Source organism: Agelaius phoeniceus, chromosome 14 (genome assembly GCF_051311805.1).
Source record: "Agelaius phoeniceus isolate bAgePho1 chromosome 14, bAgePho1.hap1, whole genome shotgun sequence".
In the NCBI taxonomy this organism is placed as follows: Eukaryota; Metazoa; Chordata; class Aves; order Passeriformes; family Icteridae; genus Agelaius; species Agelaius phoeniceus.
Window position 1 is genome coordinate 15,348,810 of NC_135278.1, and position 24,554 is coordinate 15,373,363.

Here is a 24,554-nt window from a genome sequence, read left to right on the forward strand (position 1 = left end):
CGGAGAGCTCCGCACTGTGACCGACTCTGGGTCATGGTCAAGCCAGCATTGGGATGGGAAGGAAGGGATGGAAACACCAAGTGCAGGGGAAAACAAACCCAAACTGCCCCTCACTGCCCAGAAAGGGGGTGATGCCCAAGGCAGTGTGGTCTGTCCATGCTCAAACACCAGCCCCAGTCACAGCGTGGCTCCCAGCACTTCACAGGGAAACCGGTGGCCCTGGGGATTCCCATGCTTTGGCAATGGCCAAGAGGCCACTCCAATGCTTCACACAGAGGTTTGGCAAACAGGAGCCTCATGTTCAACACTGGACCATAACTCTCCCCAGGCAGCCTCAAACACTGAAGGCTGAGAGAGCACCTTGCTTACCCTGAGCAGTCATGGAAGCGGGGAAGGTGAGATTCAGGGAATGGGGGAAGCAGGGAATGTCTCACTGCAGCTCCCTGAGCTTTGCTCACATGTTGCAGTCACTGCCATAGCTTTGAAGACCAAGCCACTGTCCAACATCTGGGGAACACACCAGAGAGCCCACTTTTTCAGGAAAATACCCACCACTGCTGGGTTTCTCAAGCAGGAAGTCAGGAGCAGGATCCTGGTTTCAACTGCAAACCCGTAGCTTGTGGACAGGTCTGCTTTCCCCTCCTGCAGTCTAGACCTCTTCTCCTACCACCAGCCAAGAGCAGAAGAGGGTTCTAGCCATCAGGATGCTGGCAGAACAGGTCAGCAGGCTTCAGGAAATCTGGTATGGATGCTGTAGGATGCCAGCCACACCTCAGCACCCAGAGCCAGCAGCTGCCACCACAGCTGGTGACATCCCTGGCCCCAGTGACTCAGCCCTCCTGGGCCACAGCAGGGCTGCAGGAAGGGCTTTCTCCCTGAGCTATCCCCATAATTACAGCATGGCCAGGGAGAGTATCCTAGTGCCAGACTCCCCACCAGCCCCAAGGAGGATGACAGATCACCACCACCAAAGGCAGCACCCACAAAAGGAGAATGTTCTCCTTTGTCCCATTGCAAGCTCGGCCAGGATGTATCCTGATGCCAGTCCATCACTTCCAGGAACAGCTGCTGACCACCCTCATGCCCCAAAGAGGAAGAAGAAGAGAAGGGGAAGGAGAGGGAAGGCTCCCAGCCCTCACAGCAGCCGGGCCTGCCGAGAGCAGCCATGTGCGGCTCCATCCTCCCAAGTCCGCGCACACTCCATGCATTCAGACGCTGCACCCGAAATATCTCAGTGCAAACCTAGCGAGGGGGGGAAACAAAACCTGCTGCTAATTGAGGGATTTTGGAGTCGATTTAATTAGGGCCAGAGCACTGGCGCAGGCTGCTGCTGCCACCTGCAGCACTCTCCGCAGCCGCTGGCGTGGGCTCGGGGGACCCCGGGCTCCCGCCCACGTCCGCCTGGGGTCCAGACAGGGAATGAGGAACACCGGGAGTCCCGCGGGCTCACCCCTGTCACACACCCACCCCCCAAACCCGTTATTTCCCAGCACAATAAGCACCTCCAGCAGCGACGGAACCAAGGGCTCGGCCAAAAAATAAAAAGGAAGAAAAGCCATATTTTCTCCCTGGAGTCGGATCGTCCTGTTCTCCCCTCGGAGGAATCAAGAGGGGCCGAGTTATCTAATTAATGCTGGCAGAAGCGGGAGGCCGAGGGCTGGGGGGCGGCGGCGGCCCACAAAGGCGGCGTGGGGAGCGGTCTCCCCGCCGCCGCCGCCGGCATCCCCCGGCAATGGGGCCCCACGCTGGGAGTGAGGTAAGAGGGGATTCAAAGGGGGGTTTGTCAGGGGTTTTGTTTTTGGAAACGGGGGAGGGGAAGGGGACAGGGCTTGACAAGAGCTGACAGACAACTGAACAAAACCATAAGGGCCATGAATGGCAACACGGCGCTTTAATTGGCGTAGGAATGGAGAGAGAAGTGAGACAATGAGGCTGGGCGGTGGCGGCAGTGGGCGCTCACCTTCTCCTACCCGCACCCCAATCCCTACCCCAACAGAGGTTGGCAGCTGGAGGCTGCACCGTGACCCCCATGCCAAAAAACACCACCTAAAACCCACGGGGAGAACACGGAGGCAGAACAACAGAGCCCAGCACACGTCAGGCATCACAAAACCCTGACGGCACCAGGAGCGGCGCAGTCCCAGCTCCGGGATGCTGCAGATATTAAATGATCCATCGGAAACAGCTCATGTTCCCGCTCGGCTCCGTGTGTTTTCCGGCTTCAGTTTGGCCACTCGTGCCCTGGCTACAGCCCCGCTCATCCGGAGGACGGGGGGCCGGGACGGGGGAGAGAGGGAGAGGCAGGTTAAAAGGGAACACGGTTGGATCAGCGGGGTTCCCACTCCTTCCCTGACCCCTCCGAAATAAAACGGAGGAGATTTCGTCTCCCGGTCCAAAGCAAAGAATTACTTTGGCAGGGGCTGTGGCGGCGGCCGGGCGCCCACTTGGAAGGGAAAGCAGCAGGAATATGCCCAAGGAACCCAAGACAAGCCCTCCCCGCCAAGCCCCGCTCATTCTCATGCAGATCAACCCCAGTCGGGACAGAACGGAGGCAAATTGCAGGCCCCCCTCCCCAGAGCAGGGCTGGGGGCACAGGGAAGGGCGGGTGGGGGGTTCAGCACATCAGACCTGACAGCAACCCCGGTGTTCTCCAAGATCCCCCCTCTTCCCACCTCTCGCTTTTCAAGCTCAGTTGGAAAAAAAAAAGAACAGAAAGCTAAGAGCCAAGAGCTGAAGTTACAGCTGGTAGTTGGGCCTTAGGAGAGAAAGAGCCCCATCCTCCCTGAACCCCAGGACCTGACACCCCACATAACCCTGGCACCCCACAAACACAGTTTGCAGCCAGGAGTCTCAAAACACCCCACGGGACACTAACTGAGTGCTCCTGCTGCTGCATTCCAAGGGGTACAAGAGGGCTCCCCAAATCCCTCAGCTTCCCACTTCATTTTGCTTCCTCCAAAGCAAGGGAGAGGAGCCACCAGCCACCCCATTTTTCTGAGAAATACCAGAAAAATAAAGCCCACACATGTCCTGGGGAGCAGCAGAAACCACAAGGTCTCCTGGATTTCCCCTGGCTCCCAGAAGCCCCTCACTGTGTCCCAGGGCTTGGTTTTCCATCCCTGGAGATCCTACTGAGGGCTGGGAGGCAGCTCCAGAGCACCCACCCAGGTCCCTGGGGCTCTGGCTCAGCCTGGGGATGCAATGCTGCGGTTTCAAGGATTAATCCCGACGTTAGGAACTGGGCAGGGAGGAGCAAACCCTGCGGAGGGTTCCCCATCCCAGCTGTGGGATGCCCTGCCCTGCCCTGACAGGTCTCCCGGGTTTCGGCAGCCCTGCCAGCCCCTGGTCCCAGGGGAGCAGCGTCACCCCCACCGCGCCGCCCTGACTCACTCCGGGCCTCTTTGATCCCCCGGCTCCCAGAGTGGCCAAACGAGTTCTGGCATTCCAGCCCTGGCTCCCGTCTGGAAGCGCCATCTTCCCAGGCAGCTGCAAATCACCAGCCCTCAGCACCAGCGTCATTACTGGGAACTTGCTCGGCTGCCACCGGCACCGGGGGTTATTAAGAGCTTCCCAACCCCCATCCCAACACAGGCCATGTGCACATCTGCCCACAGCTGCCCAGCTAGAAGGGACCTTGATGACCACCCAGTTCCAACCCTGCCATGGGCAGGGGCACTTTCCACTACACCAGGGTGCTCCAAGCCCTGTCCAACCTGGCCTTGGACACTTCCAGGGACCCAGGGGCAGCCAGAGCTTCTCTGAGCAACCTGTGCCAGGGCCTCTCCACCCTCACAAGGAGAATTTCTTCCCAAAATTCCATCTAATCCTGCCCTATGGCAAGTGGGAAGCCATTCTCCCTTGTCCTGTCTCTCATCCAAAGTCCCTCTCCAGCTGTCCTAGAGGCCCTTTAAGCACTGGAAGGGGTTCCAAGGTTTCCCTAGAGCCTTCCCTTCTCCAGGCTGAACCAGGTCACCCCATGCTCCTCACTCCCACACCAATCCCACCACTGGCTTGCTGCACTCAGCTGCTCCAGACCTTTGGCCCTGCTCCACGGGGGTGGATGGGGCTGGGTTAGGTCTAGGAGAAAAAGCTGAAGATGAGTCACAGGACCTCAAAAGTTCATTTGTTCTCTCCTCTCTTGTCCTCCTGCACATAACTGAGCCATCACCAAAGCCTGGAGAGCCAGCTCTGCAGGGAAGCCGGATCCAGCCTCCTCCTCCAGTCCTGTTCTGGATGTCACTCAGCAGGGCAGAAACTGCCCCTTTCTCCCCAGAACCTGTTCCCAGTGCTGCCCACACCCCTCTTTACTGTGAGGTCCTGTTCTGGAACAACAGCCCAAATTTTCTCCATATTTATACCAAAAAGACCCTCCTAAAGGTTTCACCACTGGAAGGGGTTGGGACACTCTTGTGCTCCCCCTCAGTAGCCCTTCCATTGCTCCCAGTTTACCCAGCTGAAGTCTGAAGGGAAGAGCAGCAGCTGAGGGAAGGGCCAGCAGACAGGCCAGCACAGCACAGGAGTGTCAGGTTTTAATCCCTCCTCCAGTACAAAGAGAGTTGGCTTGTACTTGCTTTTATTTTTAGGCCAGATTTACATGTACAGCTGAACTTCAATCCAGTGTACAACTTCCAGCCAGGAATGGGAGAGGAGAGGAACCAGAACCCATCTCGGGACTGGTGCTCTTTCCACCTCCAAGGACGTCACCAGACTCCGCCGGGACACACGGCTCCCGCTCCCAGAGGGAGCTTTCACAAGGCACTAAGCAAAGCTCATGTTTAAACCTAAAAATAACCCAGCCCTTGGGCCTGGGGAGGAGGAGGGCAGAGCACCCAGCCTGTCCCGCTCCAGCGCCAGCAGTTTCCAATTGCCTGCGGACGGGGAGTGTTCCCAATCCTCCCCCCGAGACGAAATCCTCCGCCTTGCCACCCACACTCATGGAAGAAAACTGGCAAGAGCTGCAGGAGAGACCAAAGTCTCCCCCAGCCACATCCTGCCCCCCTGCTTTGCTGCCAGATGTGATCCCCCAGAGCCCTGTCCCAAGATCCCGCTCGCTCCAGCGTTCCCAGCAGCGCTCCTCGCCCCACTCAGTGTGTGTGCCACCAGGCTGGGGCCACGTCCCAGCCATGCCACCACGCTGAGAGCCTGAGAGGGCTGATGCCACCAATCCAACCAGAGTTCATTCCAAGGCTGGTGTCTGTCTGTCCTGCTGAGGCACAGCCCAGTTCCCAGTTCCCAACACAGAGCAACCCTCAAACCCACCGAGCTGTGACAGCAGAGACCAACCCCCACCTTGGAGCGATGGTTTTGGGGTGCCCCTAGAAGAGGGGGGTCCTTTGCCCTGGGGCTTGGAAAAACTCCAAGTGAGCAGCACCAGTGCTGTTGTGGGTCCTCCCCGTCCTGCCCTGCAGCCCCTGGCAGAACTCACCCACACAAATCCCTCACCAGACTCCAAATCTCCTCCCTGACCCTCAGCTCCTCCATCCTGCCCAGCAGCTGCCAGGATTCAACCCACAAACCCCTCACTGGACCCCAAATCTCCTCCCTGACCTCCAGCTCCTCCAGCCCTTTCCTGCTTCCCTCTCCCAGAAAATCTCTTCATGGGGCTCTAGCTTCCAACTATCCCACTTCACTCCAACTTCCTCAATCCATTTAAGTCTTTCTTTGCATGTAAGGTGTTTTTTTCTTTGCCTTTCTCTTTTTTTAACTTATTAAGGAGAAAGTTCAAACCGTTGGCAGTGTCTGCGACGCACTAATTTGGAACTTAGTGCGGTGTCGACATTGCATTAAGTATTTCTGTCAACCATGAGGACACACCATGTCTGTGTAAGAAATTACACCAGCAATTATAGCTAAAGAGGCATGTAAAATTTTAAGAAAAAAATTAATGTATTCAGAAATGATAACTGACATTCTTATTAGGATTAATCTAATTTTAGTAGACTCATTTATATCCTGCCTCTGGATAAAAAATGAGTTTCAATTTTAAAACCTGGATAAAAAGTGGCATTTTTTAAAAAAGTACTTTTAGAAGTCACCCTGCATGATTAAGCGGGATGATAATGCGAGGAAGCTTAACAAAAAGCTGTGCCATTAAAGGAGATATTTGTTAAACAAAACAGAAGCAGAGATATTTATCAAGCCCAGCAGATTATTCCAGGGTAACTCTGGACCTGGCACTGCTGGATGTTGCTTGCGGTCGCAAGTTAATGGAGAGAAAATTGGGAAAGGCAGATAACGGGGAAGGGGCAGGAGTTTTGGCGGGTGCACCCTGCAGCAGCAAGCCAGGGAATGGCAGCACTGAGGAGAGCCATCCATAGCCTGGATGAGTCCATGCCCCACTGGACATAGACACGCATAAGGCAAAGCACAGGAGTCACTCACAGACTGGGAAGAAAAACCCTGAAAGATGAGTCAGTTCACATATCCAAAAAGAATGAACATGAGATGGAACACCAAGGTCCTTCCCGAGGTTTGCCAAACACCAAGTGGGGCTTGGCCCATTCCAGCATGGCCCAGCCCGCCTCCATGGCACTGCCTTGGATGGGCTGCTGGTACAAAATGTGCCCCTGGCCTCAAGCTCTGGTGCTGGCATGTTTTAAGTCCATGGCAATGGGTACTTTGATTGACACAGGTTCTGGCAGGGCACAGGAGTGTCTCTTCTCCCTGTGCCAGCCCACCACACGCTTCCTGCTACGTCCATCTCCAGCAACACCTCACCAACCCACAAATCTCCTCATCCATCGAACCAGCCACCCCACATGAGGAACCAGCCAAGAGGCCTCCTCCAGGCTCACCTGTTGCTCCACATATCCAAATCCACATCCCCTGTATGTCCATGACCACCACATCCCGTGGGACACTGATGAGATCCCAGCCATCCTATGGGACAGGACACGGAGGCAGGAGGGCACAGGTAGCCTGCACAGCCAGGATGGGAGCCACAGCACCCACAGGGCTGGGCTCCCTCCTCACATCCACATCCCGCCATTACAAGGGAATTAAACACAGAAGCAAAGTACCAAAAGATTTCAGAATATGTGGAAAGACTCAAAAGCCGAAGAGGAAAAAAAATCCCAGGCTGATTATTTTATTTTCTCCTGACAGTTTGAGCCACAATGGCCAATAAATCCCAATTACGGATTTTAAAAATGCTTCCTGCAGACACTTAGACCATCAAGGCAATTCTGGGCTCCCATAACTCCTGGTTTATGATGGTCATACATGTCAGGTTTCCACAGAGCCCAGCATTTCAATAAAATGACCATAAACCTAGATTAGAGATTAAAGGACTGACTCAGAAGTTGTCAGAGGAAGAAACAAGTTCCCCTGCAATTGCTTTGCCATTTTTACCGACCAACAGTTTGGCTTTTTGATGGGTTTATGCCAGCAGTAAATTTTGGGCTGCTGACAGCTCGGTGTGTGAGACAAGTGAAGGCAGCAGCAGGGAGGTGCGGGGAGGACACGAGCCCAGCCCCGGGCTCAGGCGACAAGGCCGAGATGAGAAGTGACAGAGCTCCTCCTGGGCTCCCCAGTGCCGGCACAGGAACAGGGATGCCAGCTCCGACCGACCTTCCTGGCCCCCCCTCCCAGCCCCCCAACCTGTCAGACTTCTCTCCAGGGAGCAGCTCTGTCCTCGTTTCTCCTCCTCCCACCTTGGCAGGGTCAGGAGCTGCCAGCACATGGGAAAGTGACCCCCCGAGGGCTCCCCACTGCCAGCACAGGGGAAGGTGACCCCCTGAGGGCTCCCCACGGCCAGGCAGGACCAGGGACCAGGGATGATGCACAGGGGAGCATCCCCGGGCCCCCCACCAGCAGCTGCCTCTCTCCTCAGCCTGTCTCAGCAGCAGCAACAGCTCAAGGGAGACGCCTTTGAAAGGATAAACGGCAGGCGTTTGTTGTGCTCCCGTTTCCTGGATGAATGCGCTGCTTCCTTTTACTAAGTGCTCTCTTAGGAGAAGGAAAAGGGAAAAATAAAACAGCAGCAGAAAGGAAGGAGGATGACTCACGGTGAGGCCACATCTCCACCGACACGCGAGAGCTGCGAGACGGTGCCAAGGACAAAGGCTGGGATCAAAAGCACGGGAGAGGATCAAACACGCGCCCTCCCCGGGACGGAAAGGTTTCAGGGAACTGCCCGGGGGGAGGAAGGTGGGATGGAGCCGGGCCCTCCCGGCCGCCCATGGGCTGCAAGCAGCCGTCTCCCTTTCCTGAGCTTCAGCCACTGCTTTCACCATCTGAACAGGAGCTCCGGTTGTTGGAGTTCAGTTAAGCCATGCACGCAGGGCTCCACAGCAGGACACGGGCAGCGATGGGGATGGAGAGCACCAGGAGGGACCGTGGCCGCACTCAACAGGAGGTGAAAAAATGCCCTTTTCCTGAGGAAATGAAAGAGCTGAGCCCGGAGCTCAGCGCGCCGAAGGGGGCCGGTGCCCTTTCTGCCGGTGTCTCTCAAAGTCTATCAAAAAGTCCCATTTACATCAAAATGCCCTTCCAGACATGCTTCGATTTTACTTTTCCCCTTTCATCTCCGTCCCCCTCCCGCCCCACCTCGCAGCCCCATTGTCCTCGCAGCACCAGGAGCGGGCCGAGCGCGCTGCCAGCGGGAAAGGAACAGGAGAGAAAGAAAAGAGCTGGAAACTAAGAGAGAAGCCGGAATCGCTGCTGGTCCCGCTCCAGCGGGAGCTGTGACCCCATCTCCTCCCGCCTGCTGCTTGGCGGCCGCCCCGGGGGACGGCGCTGGCCGTGTCCCCTCCGCGGGGCCGGGGACTCGCTGCCCCAGCCTCCGCTGTCGCCCGGGGCTCTGCTCAGGCTCCGGTGGCCACAGACGGTTTCAGAGAGCTTCGACAAAAGCCCCGAGCAAGGGCTGCAGGAGCCACCATTCCACTCTGCTGTCCCGGCCGAGCAGCAATGCACACCCTGCTCCCAGCACCGAGGACACTGGTGGCACTGGGAAACCCCGACACAGCGCTCTGGGCTTGTCATGACTGCACATCCCAACTGGCAATGAAGTGGATCGAGCATAAACGCTTCACTCTGCAGATGAGTCTTTAAAATGCCACGGGAGCTGGAACACTTCCACAGGTGCCAGTGCCAGTGCCAGACTCTGCTCTGCCCCAGCCCTGTCCTACCTGTCCTCCTCCAGCAATTTGGATTTACTGAGCTGTTTCCTTCCGCAACCCTGGCCCCAGCAGTGCCACATCCTTCCCTCACTTCTCCAAGCCCCTTAAAAGCAGAAGTGCTTTCCCCAGCCTGCCGGATGGACGCGAAAACCCAAGACTGAAATCTGCTCCAGGCTCCAAGTGCAAATGAGGTTTAAGTGCAGTTTAACCCAGTAAAGCCCAGCACTAGCACTGCACAATCCCAATGCCGTTCACCAGGCTCTGTCCACCTTGCCTGACACAGAGCTTTTCCAGTCCTCCCGTCCTATTGTCAGCGTCTATTTTTGACCCCCAGCATTATTTCTCCCTGCGTGACTTCAGACACTCTCTGGGGACAAGGTGGAATTGCTGAGCTGGTTCCAGGCAAAGTGACTCAACTCTCACCTTCAGAAGCCACACAGGAATCAGAGGAGAAGTAAATTTTCCTCCATTCACATTTTCCTTTCTCTTTCCCTCCAAGCTCTGTCTGGGGCTGAAAGCAGGGAAAGCTGCAGGGAGGTAAAGCCTGTGTCCATCAGTGAGAATGGCAATGCCATTTTCCTCCCTTTTCCGCCCTGGTACCTTTATAATCAGCTGGATTTACCTTGGGAAAAATCCTGCATCAACTGCTGGTGTATACAAAGGTTAGAATGGAAACCTTAACACAGGTGTTATGAGTGGAGCTCTGAGCTGCCAGGCACAGGGAATCTCACGGAGAGAGGCACCATCCTGGCAGAAGGGAGGGAGCAGCATTCCCCTCACAGGGCCCTGGGCCGAGCGCCGGTGCCGACGCTTCACTGCTCCCTTTGAGCTGGTCTTGCCGGCGCCGCAGAGCAGCAATTAAGGAGAAGGTCAGCAGCGAAGCCCTTCAAGAATCTGTCCCTTCAGGGGAGTATCCAAACAACCCCACCATTTGCTACCTTCTAATTCCTAAAGCGCACAAGCCCAACGCCAACCCAACGCCAACCCAACGCTGAGCACTCGGAGATGCCTCACGGAATGAGGGTTGCATGTGCTGCGTCAGCCAGATGTTGACATTATTTGGCATTAAGAGCCAATAAATAATCATTAATGCTGCTGCAGCAAGCAGGCTCTCTGCAAGAAAGCCCAGATGCCAAAAATGCCGTGTTTATGGCACAAGGGGAGGCAGGATCCGGGAGAGCCGCCTGCTGTGCACAATGCAGCCGGTGCTGCCAATTCCAGGGCACATCCCAGTCCCTCAGCACTCGGCACTCCTCCTGCAGCCCCAGCTCAGGGGCTAGCAGAACTGGGAGAGCCCCTGCGAGCCAACCTGCTTCCACAGCCACACAGGATCACAGTGGCCACCAGAAGCTTGGGTGACATCAGGAGTCGTTGCGTTCCAAGCTGTCTGACACTGCTCCAGCCAGCTCTGTTTTTTGGGATGACTCCCTGGTTTTGCTCACTGGAGCTGGCAGGACGCTGGAACACACACAGCCCCGGAGACAAGGGGAGGCAGCATCTGGAAGCAATTATCCCAGCACTCTTGTATCTGTCACCCACTCCTTTTGTAAGGAACCATGCCCAGTATCAGCAATCTCTCTGTCATAAACCAGGAAAGGGATTTTATCCCTCATCCCAACGAGGCAGTGGAGACTTTCCTGATGGAGAGCAGGGAGGGCAAGGTTCCTCCTGCCAGGTCACAGGAGAACTGGGCACAGCAGGGACAGGCACCTGTAGGCACCTTCAGGAAGAAGCCCACTCAGATAAGGACTACAACAATTTGCCTCTTTTGCCTATGCCCTGGTATGATGCTGCAGCACTTTCAACACTGTACTTCTGAGTTTGATGCCCCAAAAAACCTCCAACTGTTTTACAGGCATGGATTAACTTCTGGGAGCTCTGTGGGATGGTCCCCATGCCTCCAACGCACCCCGTGCAATTCCATCCCCAAACCATGTGCTCCATCCTAAACCAACACGCCTCCAGCCTCAAACCATGTGTTTCCATCCTCAACCCACGTGCCTCCATCCTCAAAGAGGAAAAACAAGGAGGAACAGGCCTTGTCTAGGAGAGCAGGAGCCAGGAGGATCCCACAACCCTTCCCCAGCACCCTGAACACCCCCTCCCCAGGCTAGATAGTCCCTGCATTCTCCCTGGCATTGTCCTCATCCCACACCATGCTCAGGGACAAGGTACAGATTGCACCCCAAAAGGAAAACCCAGCCACCAATGGCTGGCTGATGGGCACCAGGGCTTTTTCAGCTGGCTGGCACATCCAGAAAATCCCCAGCACCTCAAACAGGGGCACCCCTGCCCACCTTTCCGAGCCCACAAACTCCACACACAGCAGAGGGAGGTGGCTCATGAAGACTTTCGTGCCTCTCTTGGATGTTATGAAACCAGGCAGGGAGCATGAAACTGCCTGCCGTGGGTGGGAGCACCCAGGGCTATATGGAGAGCCCGGAGGATTCCTCCGTGGTCTGGGAAAGCACGTGGCTCCCCCACCCCGCACACACCCTCGCAGGGTGGGTTTTTCTTCTGGAGAGACTGGGTGAACACAAATAGCCAGCACAGCCCCACATGAAGGGGGTAATTAGGAAACAGCACCCAGTGCTCACCAAGTCAGAGCAGAGATCAAAAGCAGAATTGAGCATTAAACCTCACCAGGGTCGGGAGCTGCTCCTGGGAATGGACTCCTATAGGACACCCCCCAACAATCCCTGCATCCCAGAACCACTCACTGCAGGTAGGGAATGCCAAGCCAAGGCAACACAAGCAGGCTTTCCTCCATCCCCTACATCCAGCAAGTCCTCCTGTAGCTCGGGGAAATGAAATAAAAAGAAGGAAAACAGGAAAAAGCTCTTCTATTGCCATTAAATGAGCAGCAAGCATGAAGCTCAAAGGATGGAGCAGTGGGAGAGGGCTGGGGGTCCAGGAAGCACAAGGGACTCTCCTCTCCCGTTCCCCTCCCTCCACTGCTTTGCCAGGATGTTGCTGCCTCAATTATTTCAGTAATTAGTTGAGTGCAGGCACTGCTAATGGGGGGCAGGAGAAGGGGGGCACAGGGAAAGGGGGCTGCAGGAAAAAGGGGGCACAAACCAGCTGGGATGCACAGCCAGATCTCAGCCTCACAAAATTTCCATGAAAGAAGAATAATACAAATCTTAAACCCAAACACAGCTGAAGGGGAAATTCCACTGCCTCCAGCCTTTCACACCTCCAAGCGCCTTCCTGAAACCCCAATCCAGCCAGGCCTCCTTGGCCCAGTGAGAGGGAAGGGGGCTGTGCATCCCCAATAGCACTGGGACAGCCTTTCCCACCTCCTGGGGAAGCATCTCTTTCTCCTCCTCCTCCTCCTCACATGCTGCGAAGGAAGCTGGGAACAATGGGATGCACCAGTGCCAGCTCCGGCAGGGATGGACACTCATGGACCACCCACCTGACTGCCCAGGGACAAGGGACAGGCTGGGAGGGACAGCCTGGAGCAGGGGGCACAGGCAGCTGCCAAGACACCCTCTCCTTGCTTGGTGCGAGGGGCAGCTCCCTGTCCTGGTGACATGGGGGGACACAAGAGGCACACAGGGAATTCAGCAACTGCAGGCGGTGGTCACTGAGGGAGGGGCTTCCCCATCTTCCCCCACCCCAGCTCTTCCCATAGGAGAGGGGCTGCTGGCTGAGCCATGGGCCAGACCTTCCCTTACAAAAATAACACTTCATCTTTTTTTTTTTTTTTAATTTCTTCTTTTGAAATAATTGACTAATTGGCTGAGCCCCAGGTCCGTGCTGGGAGTGGATCCCAGGTCTGCTCTTGCATAAAGCATTTATTAAAGACATCACAGGAGGACAGGAGAGGAGAGGAGGGGGGCCAGGCAGAGCCCGGCAGGCCGGGGCGGTGCCCAGAGCACGCTGGAAATTTCCCATCGCACCCAGAGGGAGGAAGCCCAAAAATTAATCCTGATCATCCCCCGCAGCACAGCTCTGCCCTGAGCAGGGCCTGACTCAGCCGGGATGGGCATCACCCGGGGCGGGCATCACCCAGGATAGGCAGCACCCAGGGAGGGCACCCCAGTCCCAGCACCCTCAGAGCAGGGCTGCGAGTACGTGAAAGGGAGAGGGTCCCCCTCCTCTCCTCCCTTTAATCCCCAGCCCCAAAGCAGAGCCCTTTCAGGGGAAAGTGTAATGCAATACCTGGAAAATTTCTCCCACCCGTTCTCCGCTGTCGGCTGCCAAATTTAAAACATATTTGCTGCCTGGCCTTGAAGAAACGTAACCTGCTGCCCAATTCCAACACGTTCATTCTTTGGGGGGCAAGGAAAAAATTCACAGAGCCGCTGGTGGCTCCTCTGCTTACACCTCACAGCCCTCGGGGCTGGGAGCTGCCAAAAAGCTGCCTGGGAGCCTCTGCCAGCACACACCGGAACGCCAGGAAAGAACAGGAGGGAGGGAGCCCTTGCACAGCAAGAGGTTTTTGAGTCAATGTCCACGAGCCCTGAGAACCAGCTGAGGGTGCCACCAGACAAAAGCCCTTGGAATATGCAACATTCAGGGTAGTACAAAACTCTGGAGCATGGGGAATAGGCAGGGATTTGCAGGGAGAGGATCCCCACTCTGAAGTGGAGCCACCCCATCTCCCCTCACAAGTGGAGAACTGAGGAAGCAGGTGGATGCACACACAGCCCCATCCCTCATCCCACCACCCCAGCTCCTCACCAGGAGGAATTTTCTGAAACCAGGGTTTCAAGGGGAGGCTGGAGCAGTGGGAAGGGGCTGGGGGAGGGCACAATGTGTTTAGCAGACTGAGCGATCCGACAGGGCCCATTAAAGGAAACAATTTGTAATACAATAATTATTATGTCGTTTCTCTGGCCTCTTTCCTAAGCCTCCTTTTAAACAGTTTGAGGCTTGAGGGGCCTCTAGAAAGCAGAAATCTGTGGGGCTGAGGGTGCTCCAACATCTACATGTGCCAGAATGAGGAAGATGGGATGGACATATGGAACAGACACTCGCTTGAAGCTCTCCATGCAAAGGGAGCTCATCCTGGTTTGCTCACAATCCTTGAGGAACACAGGGAACAAAGAGGAACTGCTGCTCCCCAATTGCAGGGGATCATCAGCAGATAAGGGTTCTCTCTGGAACACCACTGGATGTAGATCCATGCTTGCTCCAACCTGGAGCGAGGCCGGGCCCCATGGCCACTCCAGCTCGGCTTTTCTGCTCTGAAGTTCTCGGCCACACATCTGAAGAAAGCGGCAGTAGCGAACAACAGAGCGAGAGCAAGCAACACAAATCCCCGGGATAATGAGCCCGGAGGAGGGAGACGGTGGGCTCTGTCTGAGGAGGGAGCAGTGCTTTTATTGGAGAGGCCTAAAAGGGCTATAAATCCTCAGATTCAAAGGCGAACTCAAGCTCTTTCAAGTCGGAGGAAGGCCTGGGATGTGTCAGCTGGGAGGACTAACCACGCCGCGTCCCCTGCTGAAGTGGCCTCTTCAGCAAAGCCGCGGAGCAGCCCGGGATATTACACCCAGATCCTTTCCATATGCTCCCGGCCGGCCGCAGGCAAGGCACGACGGCATCCCTGCCGGCACCGGGAGCCGCCCGACCCCTGAACACCGCCCACGCTGCCTTAACGGGGGTGCCCCTTCCAAACCCCACAGAGGATTTGCCCCCCAAAATCCCAGTGGGAGTAGGGGGCTGCGTCCCTCCCTCTCGCGTTTGGCTGTGATACTACAGCAAGCCCAGACAAAGAGCACGGAGCCCAGCACCAGCACATCCCTGCATCCCTCCACATCCCGAGGCTGCCAGCCCTGCCTGCCAACCCGCACACCAGGCCGTGCTCCCGCGTTTCAGAAATCCATTAAAAGGGAAAAATCAGTGGCAAAGAGGAGACGGCGCCGAACCTCAGCCCTGTGCGAGCAACCGCAGACGCTGCCCAGCCTAATGAGAAGGAAAACATGGACACATTCTGGGATCAATGGGAGTGGTGTAAGGGGGTTTATCGCTCATAAGCCATGAAAAGGCACTTTGCTTTTCCCAAAGTATCTATTCAGAAGAGGTGGAATGGCAAAAGCCAGGCAGTGCAGCTGGTACACAGGGCTGGGCTCATCCTGGTAGGATGCCAGGGGTAAGGAAAGGGATTGCTGGGAAGTGGGATGTTCATGCCCCATCACCAGCAGTGACGCAAGCCTGGGTGCCACCAAAACCAGCCAGGACCCCCAACTAGGAGGGCACCCACTCCAGGGCTTTGAACTTCCCAAACTCTGACCTGAACGTGCTGGAACAGAAGGAGCTGGGACAACTTGTGCAGTGAATCCCAAATATCCCAGTCTGGCACCTCCACGCTGGCACTAGCAAGGGCCAATCCCTGTTAAACCAGGTGACTTCAGTCTTCTCACCACAGCCCAGCCCCAGCAGACATGACACATGTGGACCTCTGTGCAGGCATAGCACCACAGAGCGATAGAGCCTTTGAAAAACACCAAGAGGAGCTCATGGCTGGACACCAACCAAATCCCCGGCTCTGCCCTCACAAAGCCCCCCTGGAAAAGCCGGGTCCCATGGCCTCAGAAAGGGCAAGCAGCCCACCTGGGAAGGGCCGGCTGCGGGTAGGAAAAGGTTATTCCCGAGCAGGCGAGCCAGGGTTATAAATAGCTGGCATTTTTGAAGTGCAGCTGCTCAGCTCAGCTCAGCTCGGCTCGGCCGGGGCAGCACTGCCACGCCGGCACCTGAGCCGGCTCAGATCCCGCCCGGGGGCTCCGGCAGGGAGAGCTCACAGAGAAGCCACTGCTCACTGCAACACCACGAGGAACCCCCCAAACCTGTCCCCTCATCCTCCAGGGGGGAGGGACTGGAGGCCCCCGAGCTGCGCTCCAGAGACCGCCCGCAGCCTCCGCTCCAGCTCCAGCAGAACCTGCTCCACGGAAGGGCAGGGGCCAGGAAAACCCCACTGTGTACAAATCCAGCCTCACCAAGCAGGACGTTTAGCCCTGGCTTGTCCGACTCCTCTGGGACCAAGCCTGGACAGGCTGGGGGAGCCAGGAGTGCCAGGACTCCAAGGCTCAGCCGTGAGCAGAGCACTGGGGCTCCAACCAGGGATGGGATCCTGAGACTCCATGAGCCCAGCACCACTGCTCCAACCACAGACAGGATCCCAAGGCTCCAGCACAGCCATGAGCTGAGCTCTGATGCTCCAACTGGAGATGCAATCCAGAGGTTCCAGCACAGCCCTGAGCAGATCAGCAGGGTTCAACAACAGATAGGACCCCGAAGCTCTGAGCTGGTGATCAAGCAAGAAACAACCCACAAGGAGCAAGAAAATCCCTCCCAAAGGATGCCAGGACTGCACCAACTCTCTCCACAAGCAGGACGACCAGCACCACCATCCCTCCTGCTCTCCAGAGCAGGATTCTCTGCCACGCCACCCGACCCAGAGCAAGGGATGGGAAGGGGAAAAGCATTGAGAAACAGCAGCAAGGAGCTGGGCTCTCCCTCAGCCCTGCACAACAAAAGCCCCACAGCCCAGCCGCGCATTCCTGCCCAGATGTGACGCCGCGATAGCGCCTAGCGCCGAGCGAGTCCTGCTCCTGCTCCCTGATCCCAGCAATCATTAATTAGAGACAGAACGGAATCAGCTTTGTTTCTCCCCACCCTATTCCAGCTGCCAGACTCCAAGTAGCATGTGCTACTGATCGCTCCAAGATGTTTTCCCACTGGAGTCCAGCGCTCCTTGGAGCAGACAGGCTCCCCGGCAGCACGGCCACTGCTGTGCCAAGGACAGGGTGCCCTGCCACAGGGGCCGCGAGCACAAAGCTATGGAAGAGCTGGGGGGAAGCTGGGACATACAAATCCTACAGGGAAACAAGGGATCATCCCCACTGCTAAGCCTCTGGTTTACAGGGGACAATCCAAAAAGCTCCTGAAGGACGTCATGCAAGGGAGTACTCGTGCACTCCAGCTCTTTGTGACATCCATGATCTCTAAAAACATGGACAGGGCTTGGGGGGACCCCTGAGCCCCCAGTGAAGGTGTTTGGGGGAACCCCCTAAACACCTCGTGAAGCTGCTCAGAAGGACACAGCCCACCTGACCACACCACTGAGGGCACAGGCACATCCAGCCCTGCCACATCCAGCCTGTTTGGGATGAGGATTCAAGGGAACAGCTTAGACACCAAAGCAACACGGCAGCTCAGGTGCAGTGGAGGAAAGCAGCCCCTGCCAGCCCTTCCCAGGCAGAACTGGCATGGAAGCCCCATCCAGCCCCACTGCCAGGCAGATCCAAGGAGCTGCAGCAGCTGTTTTGCTCCGGAGAAAGCTCCGGCTCCTTTTACAATCAATCAGCCACCCCATCACGGCTCTTTTTTTCTTTTAAAGGAAGCAGTTAAATCCATTTTATGGAATCCAGCGGTATTTACCCTGCTACTGCAAGAGCCGCAGCCCTGCCTTCCCTTTTTTTTAATTTAAGTTAATGAAGTCATTCCCAAACGACCCGCAAGGAGCCCTGGGTGCTCCTTTCCCCCGGCACAGGCAGAGGGAGAACGCCTCCGGTGAAACGTGGGCTGGGCACGGGGGTTCTGCCTTGTGGGGAGCAGGAGCTGGGAGGGCTCCCAAAGGCCTGGCACCCTGCAAAGGGTTCCCCCCCTTCCAAAGGGAAACTCCAACTGGAAAGCAAGCTGTCCAGGCTTGCTTTGCCCAAGCCAGCCATCGGAGATGAAGCAAAGCCCTGGAAAGGCCAGGGTGCACATAGGGACCATGGGATTCTTGATGGGAAAACAGAATCAAAAATCCTGGAATGGTTTGGGAGGGGACCTTAAAGCCCATCCAGGCCCACTCCCTGCCACGGGCAGCAACACCTTCCACTAGCCCAGGTTGGTCCAAGCCCCATCCAAGCTGGCCTTGGACATTTCCAGGGCTGGGGCAGCCACCACTGTTTCTCTGGGCAACCTGCGCCAGGGCCTCCCCACCCTCACAGCCAAGCATTTCTTCCCAATATCCAACCTAAACTTCCCATCTTTTTAGTTTAAAATCGTTCTCCACCTCTCAGCCTCAGGAAGGGGGAGTGTCCACAAGTCAGAAACGACTTTTAATTAAAAATAAGCAGCGAGTTTTCCCTATTGCCTAAATCCTGACATTGCGAAGCGCCTCCCGCGCCCACGGCTCCCGTAATTCCATTCCATCTGCTCTGACAAGTGCGAGCCCCCTGCTCCAGAGCTCCAGGCCAGCCTTTCCCCTCGGAAACAGCCTTCCCACAAGCACTTTGTCCCTCGTAAAACAGCATTAAAAGAGGCAAAGATCTGCCAGGCTTCAACCCCAGCGCTGACAGAATTCTATGGGACACCATCATGTCATTAAAGGCAGAATAAAAATACCACGAAGGATTAGACTTTTGTCTGGGTTTTTTTTCCCTCTTTCCCTCACCTTTTTTTTTCTAAAATAAATGCATTTATTTGGTTTTTAACAAGTTTGGAACTGAGCAAAACTTTCTGGAAGGGGAAGAGGGAAAAGCAGAGGCGAAAGGAGGCGTTCTCCGGAGCGGCGTGGATGATGTGTCCCATTTCCCCCACCTCCTTATTAAAATACTTTCTGGGGAGGCGAATTCCAGCCTGAAATGAATTTTCCAAACCATATTTTATTAGGAATGTTTCCCTTTAACGGCCGGTACAGGAGCCCACCAGGGTCAATATTTCTCCCAAATTACAGCCGAGGGAGTTGAGAAAGGATTTAGCCAGAATTCCTCTGGCAATTCCCGGCTGTCCAAGGAGAGCACGCTCCCACTGCCCCCCGGCTGCGCAGCAAAGGGGCGAGTAAATCCCAGAAGCACTTTCCCCAAAGCCCCCCTTGGACACGATGGAATAAATTAAAGCCATATTGCCCCTCCAAGCCCCCTTCCAAAGGGCTCTGCAGGCATCCCAGGGAAAGCTCACTCAGAGGGTGAGCTCATCCCAAGCACAGGTTTGAGACAATTATCACTTTTTCCAACAAAACCGTTCCTAGGCCTATTTTTTTCTCTTTCAAGACCCAGCATCCTCACAGTGGGAAGTGGGTGATGATTTCACCGCTGGCTTTGGGACACACACCCAGGAGCCGACCTGGGCTTCCCAATGCAGCACACAGTTTAAGCCTGACTTAACTCGATTAGGAAATCATTCCATCTATCGGATGTGTTATCAGCATCCCTCTGATAACACCAGGAGCCCCAGACTCGCTGGTGGAGAGGGAGCCCACAGCTCCCAGCTGCCCAAAAAGGGCAGGAAAATATTTTCCTTATTTACAGCAATCGCGCTGAGGCTGGCCGGGCCCGGAGCGCCACGCTTGCTCCTCGGATTCATTGGAAAATTCCACTTAGCTATGTTATTTTTAAAGGCTTTAGCTCTCTTTACTCTAAAAACAAGAGTTAAAGCTCAGCAGAATGGGATGGGGGCTGGCACAGCCCCGGCGTTGCCCCAGGAAGGGGCTTGGAAGCCCAAGTACAGTGGCGAAGGGTTTTTATGGATCTATCTGGAAGATAATCCCATTCCAACCAAGAGCATGAGTTCTCCTCCAGCTGGAGCCGGACTTTGCCCAGCACAATCCCCAGACTGGTTTCCTCAGCTGGGTTTGCTGGGAGCGGCCGTGAAGAGGCTCTGCCCGATGCCACGCAGCCGGCAAAGCTTGGAGCTGGGAAAGAAAGCGACGGATCCCAAAGACGGATCCCGGACACGAGGATCCGGGGCTGCTCCACAGGGGCACGGACTGGAGGGATCTGAGTGGGATCACGGCCAGGCCCCGAAAGTCCCCACTGAGGCAAAACACTTCCATGGGTTTTGCCTGTGCATGTCCCGGCAGAGCCATTTCTGGGTGGAAACGCCGACATTCAGGCGCTTCTCACTCTCTCCTGTCCCTGTGGGGATACAGGGATGGGGAAGCACCCACAGGAGCAGCCCCACACGGGATGGCACATTCCCAGAAAGCTGGGTCCAGGGCAGACAACCTCCGAGCTCCAAATCCACGGACAACCGAGAGCAGACAACCCCCAAACTCCGAATTCCCAGAGAATGGAGAGTGGGAAAGCACTGAGCTCCAAAGCGGGGTGGAACTGAGGGTGGCAAAGCACCAAGCTCCAAACTGGGGGAGGAAAGGCAACAAGCTCCAAACTGGGGAGAACTGGGGGTGCAAAAGCACCGAGCTCCAAACTGGAGGAGATCTGAGGGCAGACAAACACCAAGATCTGAATTTGGGGAGAACAGAGAGTGGGCAACCAACGAGCTCCAAACTGGGAGAAAACTGGAGGCAGACAAATTCAGATCTCTCAGCTGGGGGAAACCAAGGTGGACAACTCCAACCCCTGAATTCAAGGGGAACTGAGAGTGGGCAACCACTGAGAGCCAAACTGGGGGAAAACCAAACCTGAACAACCTCTGAGCTCTGAACTAGGCGTGAACCAAAGGCAGAAACTGCTGAGCCCCAAAAACTGGGAACAGAAAACCACCAAGCTCCCAGCTTGGGAAAACGAAGGAACCCCTCAAGTTCTCTCTGGGCACCCCATCTCCAAGGCCACCACTCCAGGGCTCAGGGGGAAGTCCTGGATTGTCACCCCTGTGCCAGCCAATGGCCACGGCCTCCTCCCAGCTTCCCAGTCCTCAGTAGCTTAAGGAAAACCAGGGAAAAGGAAGGGAAGAGGGGTGACATGGCATCCTCCAGCACCAAGCCGGAGCTGCCTCCACCTCCAGCTGCCTTTTCCCAAATAAAAACTCTATTTTCTGGAAGCAATTTGCCTGCCCCTCACCAAGCTCACGAATCCAGCAGGGCAATTCCTGAGGGAAAAGGCTCTCTCTGCTCCCAGCCAAGTGACACAACTCCCAAAGAAAGGAAAGGAAAAACACACCGAGGAGAACGAAGTGACGGAGCCGCCGTCCCGGCACTGCCCGAGCTGGGGACGCGCAAAGTGTGCCTGCAAAGTTCCTTTTTCCCCACCGAGAAACCAAGCAAATAAACATTTGGTTGGAATACGTGTCCAGGCAGGAAGGTTGTCCAAATTGTTTCAGTTCTTTCCAACCCTCAAAAACTCTTTGGATTATTTTTGGGTTATTTTTTACCTTGAGAAGCGTGGTGGGGGAAAAAAAAATAGCAGCAGGCTAAAAGCAGGAATTTTTTTGAAGGGAGAAAGGAGTAAGATAAATAAACATTCTATGATCTACAAGATAAAGCTGAGCAAGGGCCACCGACCCATCCTGACCACCAGCCCCGGCGTAGGGGCGACCAAACACCCCCACTCCTCCTCCTCCTCGCCCTTCATATTGTTCCTGCACGGCAGCCGCGTCCATATCCAAAGATGTATATAAAAATATATAAATTTATAGAATTTAGGTGGCTCTACAGGCGGAGCAGCCCCACCGCCCGCTTTGTTCGGACCCAGCCCGAGGTGGGGGCGGAACGAATCCCCTCGCTTTCCTCCGCGGCTGATTTCGGATGAGAAAACCCAGAAAAAATAATAACAATCATTTTAAAAAAAGTAATAAATCCAAACGCTGGAGGGAAGCAGCGATCCGGGGGAGGAAAAAAAAAAAAAAACGAGGCGTGAAAAAAGAAAAAAAAAAATTAAAAATCAAGAAACAAAACGTGGTTTTCAAAAACAAAAACGGATTTCAAGAGAGGAAAAGCTGCGAGGAGTAAAAACATAGTTAAAAACGGAGGGGAAAAAAGGGAAGGAGATTTTTGTTTTTTTGGTACGAAAAGCAGCGCGGCGCCGCGGGTCCGTCCTCAGCCGGGGGTCGCTCCGTCCGCCGCCCGCAGCCTCCAGGCGCGATTTTACCTTAAAAACCTCGCTGTTTCCATTAAATCCGCATTTAGGACGCGGTTTCGGTGCCTTTTTCCCCGCGGGGGGTGCGAGGCGCGTCCCTCCCGACCCCCCCCCCTTCTCTCGCCGCACGTACTTGGGGTTCGCGGAGCTCCACGACACCGGCTCCAGGCTCTTGGCGAGCGGCGCGGCGAGGCGGCACAGGGCCAGCAGGACACCCAGCAGCCACCGCCCGCCGCGGGGCCGCGCCATCGTCCCTCGGCGGCGGGACGGGCCGGGCGTCAGGCGCCCATCACGCTCCGCCGCCGCCTCCTCCCGCTCCGCTCCCCACCCGCCGCCTCCGCCCGCCCCGCACCGACTGAGGCGCCGCCCGCCGCGGCAGCCGCTCTACCCCTCCGCGCAGGCAGCGGCGCGGACAGCCCGGACGGGCGGCCAATGGCTGAGCGGAGCGGGGGGGGCCTTGCGGGAGGGCACGCCCATTGTGGGTTCTTAAGGGGAGCGCGGAGGATTTTTACTTTTTTTAATGCCCCCCCCCCGCTTGCCCGCCGTTGCTACCGGGTTACCGGGGGGAGGTGAAGAGGCGACAGCGTTGGGGACGAGCTGGCAGAGCGCCGGTATGGGCGCAGCACCGGCCGGCCCCATCCCCTCCGAGCCCGGCAGCCCCCTCGCTGCGCGCCGCGCTTGGCCTCGCCCTCCCGTTCAGCCGCGATCCTGCAGCGCCCCCCAGCGGACGCCGCCGGCCACGCCCGGAGCGGCGGCGGGACCGAAAAATTCCCAAAAATCCCGGGCTGGGAGGGGGTAAAGGCATTCCACCGCTTTGGGGCTGCTTTTCCAGCGGATTGGAGGCTATCTACATTTTTAATTTTAAAAAATTAATAAAGTTTTTCAAATTTTATTTTATTTTATTTTTTCCAGGGTTTTTGTTCATTTTTCCTCATTTTTAAAAAAAGATTTTCCGCTTCTTCAACCTTTTGGAGGGTCTCTAAAAGTTTAAAAAATATTTTTACTTTTTTCAAAGGGTATTGTAAAGATCTTTCAATATTTTGGGGCTTTTTTCAAAAGTTTTTTTTAAATATTTTACTTTTTTGGAATTTTTTGAGCATTTTTCAGTTTTTAATTTTTTTATGTTTTTTAAAAGATTTCTTAATTCTTTTTACTTTTTTGAGGTTTTTTTAAGCCATTTCTGACTTTTTTTTACTTTGTTTAAAGATTTTTTTGAAACTTTTAGACATCTTTAAGTGTTTAAAAATATTTTTCCTTTTACCGGTTTTTTTTTAAGATTTGGAGGAGTTTTCACTTTTTTACAGTTTTTAAGTTTTTTCCAATTTTTGATTCTTTAAACTTTTTAATGTAGCTTTCCAGATTTCTGATTTTTTCTTTTTTTCTGAAGGTTTTGCCATTTTTTTCTTTTTAATTCTTTGAAGATTTTTCTTTCAAGGTTTTTACATTTTTTTAAGTCTCTTAAATCTTCTTGATTTTAAATTTTTTTTTCCTTTGGTGTTTTTAGTTTTTGGGGTTTTTTTTGGGGGGGGGTAGGTTTGGGAGATTTGGGATGGTTTTCAGGGGGTTTTTTAGATTTTAAATGTTTTTCCAAATTTTCTTGATTTTTTAAGTCTTCTGAACTTTTTTCCAACTTTTTAATTTTTTTTTTCATTTCCAGAATTGTTTGGAGCTTTTCTTCCTTAATTTCTTTTTTCACCTATTAAAAATTTCTTCTATTTTTGAGGGCTTTTGAGATTCTTTTAAAATTTTATTTAAAGTGGGGTTTTTATTTCTGTGGCAATTTTTTAATGCATTCTGGAATTTTTGGAGTTTTTGTAATTTTTGATGTTTTTTTATTTGGGCCATGAGGAGGGAGGAGCCAAAATCCAGAATTAATTTGCTTCCTGTTAAGAAAATCTTTGGAGTCATTTCACTTTCTATTACAAAAGCAATAATAAACCCCTTTGGAGTTGGTTTAATTTCTATTAATAAAATAAAAACAAAATAAAATAAAACCCCCTCCTGAGTCTGTTCACTTTTTATTAAGGAAATTTTTTAAAAAACCCTCAAGTCAGTTCCTTTCTGTAACAAAAATAAACCAACAAATTTTGGCATCACTTTCATTTGTGTTGAGAAAATTGAAAAACAAACAAAAAAGTCACTCTAGAGTACAAAAATAAACCAAAACCCCCCCGAGTCCCTTCGGTTTTTATTAAAATAATTCAAATTAAAGCTCAAAAATTAAAAAAAAATGGCAGAGTCTGTTCCATTTCTATTGAGAAAATAATAAAAAAAATTATACAATCGGGGTCAAATTGGCTCCATATTACCAACATTTATGAAAATTGGAGGGTTTAAGTGTGATTTTTCCATCTTTTCTGTGAAAACCCCAAGCTAGGGGTGGCACATGGGGTGTGGGGCTCCCTGGGCACAGGGAGCAGCGGGATTTGGGCTCTTGGAGCCATCCTGATCCAAAGGAGAGGGAAACACCTGAGGAATGAGAAAAACATCCAAAAATGTGATTTTTTTTTTCAATATTTTTGAGCACCTGGTTATGTCCTGGGAGAGGGGCCTTGTATCCCTGCTTGCTCCCTGCCCTCTCCCTAACTGTTCCCTGCCCATTCCTTCTTTCCCTGCCCATTCCCTGCCCTTTCCCTGCCCATTCCTTCTTTCCCTGCCCATTCCCTGCCCTTTCCCTGCCCAT

At 54.3% G+C, this 24,554-nt stretch overlaps 1 protein-coding gene across 1 annotated transcript in view; it reads right to left on the bottom strand.

Moving 5' to 3' along the window:
• EFNB1 (ephrin B1) overlaps window positions 1–22,217 on the bottom strand; it is a 43,774-nt gene extending 21,557 nt beyond the window's left edge. Inside the window, exon 1 of the mRNA XM_054641400.2 lies at window positions 22,005–22,217. Within this exon, the coding sequence (XP_054497375.1) occupies window positions 22,005–22,120 (116 nt within the window). The 5' untranslated portion in view covers window positions 22,121–22,217. The remainder of the gene's footprint in view (window positions 1–22,004) is intronic.
• Window positions 22,218–24,554: the final 2,337 nt, after the last annotated feature.